Source organism: Solanum lycopersicum, chromosome 10, assembly GCF_036512215.1.
Source record: "Solanum lycopersicum chromosome 10, SLM_r2.1".
In the NCBI taxonomy this organism is placed as follows: Eukaryota; Viridiplantae; Streptophyta; class Magnoliopsida; order Solanales; family Solanaceae; genus Solanum; species Solanum lycopersicum.
In genome coordinates this window covers 18,646,893-18,654,565 of record NC_090809.1, presented here as the reverse complement: position 1 = coordinate 18,654,565, position 7,673 = coordinate 18,646,893, and the positions used below count along the sequence as shown (strand labels likewise).

The 7,673-nt window shown below is 35.0% G+C and overlaps 1 protein-coding gene across 1 annotated transcript; it reads left to right on the top strand.

The window, feature by feature from the left end:
- Window positions 1-3,264: 3,264 nt before the first annotated feature.
- LOC104649564 (uncharacterized) lies at window positions 3,265-5,130 on the top strand. Its single transcript, XM_010329028.1, has one exon. It carries the CDS (start codon window positions 3,265-3,267, stop codon window positions 5,128-5,130), a length of 1,866 nt encoding a protein of 621 aa, XP_010327330.1.
- Window positions 5,131-7,673: the final 2,543 nt, after the last annotated feature.

The window sequence follows — 7,673 nt, the reverse complement described above, 5'->3', positions numbered from 1 at the left end:
CCCACTAGCAGCTCCGGACAGCGAGACAACGAGCTCGATGAATTTGAAAACGGTTAAAGACGGATTTTTTTTACAAATCCGTCCAGGTCCGTTCTCTTTTGATTAAAATCGCTTTTATTTTTAATTTAATTTTTGTGTGGCTGATTTTTTCAATGCTTTGCTTGTCACATGTTAAAAATTATACAAAATCACTATCTTGAACAAATTATATTGTTAATGATCTGTGAATTCTTTTTATTTCTTTGATCCATAAATATGCCATTGTGTTATATGCTTTAGTTTTTAGTATCCTTTGAGGTTTTTCTACTGATTTGAAATTTTTAGTTTTTGACTCAATATTTGGCTTTCATAATTTGTCTGCAATATGTTTACCCCCTCCTCTCCATGATTCTTAAAATTGGTTAATATATCTTGATAAAAATTCAATTTGTTTGCATCTATTTTAATTAATGGATTAAATAAGTTATTGATCATGCTTAAATCTATGAATCTTTGCAATATCCATGCTCACAAATGATTGGAGTCATTGATGATTTTGTTTGATTTTGGTTTAATTTGATTAATTTGTTTTTCATCCTATGGTAATTTTGACATGTTAATCGTTTCCTATTATTAAATATAGACAAGATTTTATATTAATTAATATATGAGCAAGTCCAAATGGAATTTCTTCTACCCTTTAATATTTATGTCTAGTTTATATGATTGAATTAATTCAATGTCTAAAATATTCTTTCCTAGTTCATTTTACATGATCTATTATGGTAAATTAAAATTGCTTATCTTAAGTTTGACATATTTCTTACTTGTTTTTATATTTGAAAATAATTGTAAAATAATTATGTTTTGGCTCTTATTTGTTTAAGGAAAAATAATATTGTCTTCCTTACTTTATTCTTACTCATCTTTTTTTTAGTAATGAAATATTCTTTTTTTTAAAAAAAAAAATCTGATTTGTCTCTTCTTAAAAAAATAAAATAAATAAATAATAATAATATTTCTCTTCCTAATTTATTCTTACTTATATTTGGAAGTGATATATTTTTATTTTTGGCTGATTTGAACCTCCTTTAAAATAAGGAAAACAATATATTTGATTGATTCCTTAAAAATATTTCTTTTCCCTATTTGTTTCCCCCCTCTTTGCTATATAGATAAGACCCCTCCCTTCCTTATTTCATCGACTCACACACTCATTCACACACTCATCCACTAACTCTTACAAGTTCTCTAACTCATCAACTCATACAATCATTCACTCTCAATCACAAGCTCTCTCATCACTCTTCATTCTCCCATTGCTCTCTTGATACTCTAAATATATTAAGATTTCGATAGACATTCAAGTGCTCTTCTTCGCTACCTTGCTTTTTGACTTTGTTCGAGTAAAGGTTGGATCAACTTGCTTTTCATTGCTACCATTCCTAATCTACTCAACCGTTATTTTACTGCTTTAACAGGTTTCAAACTTGAAGTTCAAGTTGAAGATCAACCATGAAGAAAGATTTATTTGTTTATTTGAATCTATATATTTTTTTCTTTCTTATTTTATTTATTCGAATGTTGTAACATTTGTAACTCTAAGGATCCTATATAAATTATTTTCGGATCGTCTAGGGGAGGGGAATTTACATGCTTACTTGTTTATTTCATTTTATTTTTTATTAAAATAAATTAGAAATCATGCCTATAGGTTTATCTTTAACCACCTAGATTTATTGTTTGTAGGTGTTATATCAATTTTCAATTTGCTTGACGCTTTGTTAATAAGTCTTATAGAAATAATAACTAGATTCCATTAATTTTTGAATGTTAAAATCAAATCATAATAATTTAGTAGGTTAATTAGGTGTTATAATTTAGCATTGTCTTGTCATGTAGAAACCATGCCTAAGGAATAAACAATTCATATCATTTAGATTTACAAAAATCATGCATATATGTGTTTCTCCATTTTTTTAAACACCTAAAAATCATGTCTATAGGCTTGTAAATAAACTTTTAGCATATTCATGATAAAAAATAAAATTTGTTGTGCATATTTGTCCTCTTGAAAATTTCTGCATTTATAATGCAATATGTTGTTTTCTTAAAATAATAGTGATAATACTAAAATCATTTCATGCATTTAACAAATTACTTGGCTTTTAAAAATATTTCATATCAAAACCTTACAACATAATTTTCTTAAAAAGTCATTATTCAATCTTCCTTTAAAACTTTGGATTGATTATGACATTGTTTATAAATCATAAGCACTATCTCCTACCCTATCGTTAGTGCAAAAGTCAAAGGAACTACGAGGTCTAGTTCCAATTTTTAAACCCGACGCGCCCCAAAAAGTACCACTTACCCATGAATTTCAAAAGGAATTATGTGTATTTATGTGTAAATATTTATGTGCCTACATGTAAACTAAATCTTTTAAATCATTTTCAAAAACATAAACTATTTTTAGACCGACCTCAAATCAAAATTGTTTCTATGGTGGAGGAGCGCGATCAACAATATCGTGGCATCTTCCCTATAAAGAAACAAACATTTTTTTTAAAATAAAAATTTCATATTCAAAACTTGCTCAATTTTCAAAACTTTACTTTCTCACATATCAATTGCTTAATATTACAAACTTTGTTTATAAAATAGTCTCACATGCTTAAATAATAATAAAACTTTATTGTTTATTTATGGCTATCACCTAGCCTTGCATGCTCAAATTAATGAAAATAGTATTAATTGTTTTATATTTGTTATCACTTAGCAAGATTAAATAAATTAATAAATGAAGTGACCTTGATTGCTAATTGTAACCCCCACATAGATTGCATGAGATACGGCCACGACCCACACTTGTGGACCTCGAGGGATGCCTAACACCTTCCCCTCGAGGTAATTTGAACCCTTACCCTAATCTCTGGCTCGTTGACCTTAGTTAGACTTAGTTAGGTTAGATAGGTGCCCTAACGCGCCTTAATTCGTTAGGTGGCAACTCCAGACTCGAAAATTCCAAAAGAGTTGTTAGGTCGTGCACAAAACCCGTTTTCTATGAAAATGGGGCGCGACATCCTCCATATTAGAAGTATGTATGTGGATACAATGTGCACAATTTCTTAACACTAATCGGTTTGTTACTCTATTCAGAGAGAGAGAGAGAGAGAGAAATAGAGAGAGAAAGAGAGAGAGACATACTAGCTTAAAGGTAGTTAGTTTGTGGTTAAAATGGCATCACATCCTTACAACACAAGATTGAAAGAGAAATAGAAAATGGCCCCCAAAGACGGAAATGAATCGGATAATGATGAGGAGATCCAAAACCAGATGACTTCACTAGAAATAGGGACAACAGAAGAGATAAGGGCGTTAAAACAACAAATGGAAGAGATGTACGGGGCTTGGATGAGTGGACAACCTCCACCGTCTACAATCCGAGACTATTTTAATACAAATATGTCTCACCCAATCCAGGTGTCGACAAGCGATCCGATATATCCCCCTGGATTCAGCCCCTACGCTAACACATCCAATGTCGCTGGAACTTCTATGATGCGCCCTTCGAATACGCCTGTGATAAGTAATCCACTATTTGTGTCAATTGCCCCGACTAACAGCATCCTGCAGCCAACGATGGTGCCCAAATCCAATAGCGATACTCCGCCCAAAGTTTGGCGTGATCAGAGTTACACTCTTGAAGAGGACATTAAAATTTCAAGCTCTCATCCCCACATTCATCAATATAGTTCCCCTGTAGAAATTGAGAAGATGGTCAAGAATGAGGAACATGAAGAAATGACTAAGAAAATGAAGAGTTTGGAACAGAGTATAAGAGATATGAAAGGACTAGGAGGCCACAAAGGCATCTTATTCAGTGACTTGTGTATGTTTCCTCATGTCCACTTGCGTGCTGGTTTTAAATATCCAAAGGTTGAAAAATATGATGGTCACGGAGACCCCATAGTTCATCTAAAGAGATATTGCAACCAATTGAGGGGTGCAGAGGGCAAAGAAGAGTTACTTATGGCCTATTTTGGGGAAAGCTTAATAGGGATTGCATCTGAATGGTTCATAGATCAGGATATCACCAACTGGCACAAATGGGATGATTTGGCTCAATGTTTTGTACAACAATTTCAATATAATATTGACATTGTTCCAAATCGCTCCTCGTTAGCCAACATGAGGAAAAAGACCACGGAAAATTTTCGTGAATATGCTATCAGATTGAGGGAACAAGCTGCTAGGGTTAAACCATCGATGAAGGAGTCAGAGATGATTGACATTTTTCTCCAGGCGCAAGCACCTGATTACTTTCACTATCTACTTTCTGCCGTAGGGAATACATTCACTGAAGTTATTAAGGTAGGGGAAATGGTGGAAAATGGCATAAAGTCTAGAAAGATTGTAAGTCAAGCTGCCTTAAAAGACACAACACAAGTGCTTCATAATGGTTCTGGAAATACTGGAGGGAAGAAGAGAAGGGAGGATGTGGCCGCTATTGTATCAGCGCCTAGGACTCATGTCCAAGGTAATTCCTCACAACACTATTTTCCTTCCCAAGCTCCGCAATATTTTGTCCCATACACTCCATATCATGTTTTTAATGCACAGCCAATTGCACCCCCTTCTTATCTACAATGGCGTGCACCAACTCCACAAAATCATCCACCACCCCCACAAGTTCATCAAAATACTGCTAGAATTCCTTTTCGTCCTAGACCACAATACAAAAAAGAAAATGGAGTTAAAGATGACTTCACTCCTATTGGAGAGTCGTATGCTTGCTTGTTCCAAAAATTAAGGAGGTTGAATGTTTTGATTCCTATTGAGAGAAAGATGTCGAATCCTCCCCCGAGAAATTTGGATTATTCTCACCATTGCACATATTGTTATAATTCCCCAGGGAACAACATAGAGAGATGTTGGTATTTGAAAAGGGCCATTCAGGATTTGATCAACTCTAATCGAATTATAGTTGAAAGTCCGAGTGGACCCAACATCAATCAAAATCCATTGCCGAGGCATACTGCAATAAACATGCTAGAAATGATGAAGGGTCATGAAGAGTTTGCATCTCCGTATAAGACAATCCTTAGTGTTGGACCTGGCATTGAAGAAGTCAGCAAATGTTGTTGATTTAACAAAAATGATGCCTTTAGGGGCGGAAAGTGTGTTAGAAAATTTGAGTCCATCAAACACACCTATCTTAACTGTGAAAGGAGCCCTTAAAGTTGTTTGGGACAGTTTGAGTTAGGCAAAATCGTTTGTTCCAAAAAGTCCAAACGAACCTATCTTGATCGTGCAAGGGGTCCATATTCCTCCTGTGATTATCAGGCCAGCATCCCAGCTCCCAATGACTAACCCCAAAGCTGTTCCCTGGAATTATGAACCTACTGTCGTGACATACAAGGGAAAAGAAGTTGCAGAAGAAATAGATGAAGTGGGAGGAATACCCTGTTCAGGAAGATGTTATGTCTCGATAGAATTAAGGAAAACTTAAAATGAGCAAATACAAATAAAGAGCCTGGTCACTGAAGGAGAGGTAGAGGAATTCCTAAGGAAAATGAAACTATCAGACTACTCCGTGGTGGAACAGTTAAGAAAAACTCCAGCCCAAATATCTTTGTTGTCTTTGCTAATACATTCTGACGAACATCGTAAGGCTGTAATGAAAATTTTGAATGAAGCACATGTTCCTAGTAAAGTTATAGTGAGTCAGTTAGAGAAGATTGCTGGGAGAATTTTTGAGGTAAACAGCATCACCTTTTCAGATGATGAACTACCCAAATAAGGTACAAGACATAACCAAGGCCTACATATCACTGTAAAATGTGAGTTTTCATATGTCACTTGATTTCTAATTGATGGAGGATCTGGAGCAAATATTTGTCCTTTATCAACTCTACAGAAATTGAATGTTAGTGCTGAAAGGGTCCGACCTAACAATGTATGTGTTAGAGCTTTTAATGGGTCAAAAAACAGATGTTATTGGTGAGATAGAGCTCGTACTAACCATAGGTCCTGTGGATTTTGCTGTGAATTTTCAAGTGTTGGATATCAACGCGTCCTACAATCTATTGTTGGGGAGGCCATGGGTGCATAGGGCTGGAGTAGTCCCCTCAACGTTGCATCGAATGATTAAGTTTGAATACGACCGACAAGAGGTAATTGTTCATGGTGAGGGGGATTTTTCAATCTACAAAGACTCTTCCTTCCCTTTTATCAAGGCGGATAATGAGAATGAGGCACTAGTTTATCATATTTCTGAGGTAGTGGTTATTGAGTATGTCCCCGAGGGGAGTGTCATTTCAAAACACAATATTCCCATCGCGTCTGTAATGGTGGTGAATGAATTGCTGAAACATGGGTTTGAGCCGGGTAAAAGCTTAGAAATCTGCTTGTAAGGAAGAGCTTATCTCGTGAGTCTATGAAAGAGCACCCGTACTTTTGGCTTAGGCTACCAACCTAGAGTCGAGGACAAAATGAAGGAAAAGAAGCAGAAGAGAGATGTATGGTCACATACCAAGCCTATACAACCAATCTACAAATCCTTCATCAAAGCCCGCGCAATAGAATCTTATCAAACCTCTTTTTTTCCATAGCCAGTGATGAAAGCTAGCGAAGAAATCATCAACTATTTTCAAGATTTATTTGTCGAGGTTGATATGGTGGAACTCGGAGAAGGCACTAGCGATAGAGATGTGCAATTCATTGGTCCTGATGTCAATCTAAACAATTGGGAGGCCACCCCTCTCCCTGTTAAAGACGAGTCTTGGTAGTTTGTCTTTTTTTTTCTTTTGTCGTCCAATTAATTCAAGATTGTAATTCGGATTTTATCTTGTCATTTTATTTCAAAAATTCTATTCCCCTTTTCAATAGGATGTAATTGCATCTTTATTTCAGTCTAATATATTTGTTCGTTTTCCTTTATACAATTCTTTTTATGCTAATTCTAGTGATATGACTTTCATGCTGAATTTTTCGCCAGATCTTGATATCCAATCTAATCTTCGACCTAATATTGAAATAATAAGTCAAGAAATCGAATATGATGAAGACAGAGTATTTGAAGAAGTAAGGATGGATTCCAATCATTTTGAAAATAATTCAAATCCAAACATGAGTGAAACTAAGACGATAAACATGGGGGATCAGGAAATTATTAAAGAGACTAAGATAAGTGTACATGTTCGCCATCAAAAGAACGATATAATCAAGCCCTGTTTGATTACAAAGATGTTTTTGCGTCATCTTATGATGACATGCCTGGATTAAGCACGAACATGGTTGTTCATAAGTTGCCAATTGATCCTAATTTTCCTCCGATAAAGCAGAAGTTGAGAAAACTCAAAACCGACATGAGTGTGATAACTAAAGAGGAGATCACAAAACAACTTGAGGCCAAAGTCATTAGAGTCTCTCAATATCCTTCTTGGTTAGGCAATATTGTACCCATCCCTAAGAAAGACGGCAAAGTTCGAATGTGTGTTGATTATCATGATTTGAGTAAGGCAAGTCCAAAAGATGATTTTCCTTTGCCTAACATCCATATTTTATTGGATAATTGTGCTAAACATGAGGTTGCATCTTTTGTGCATTGTTATGCGGGCTACCATCAGATTATTATGGATGATGAAGATGCAGAAAAAACATCTTTTATCACTCCATGGGGTACATAT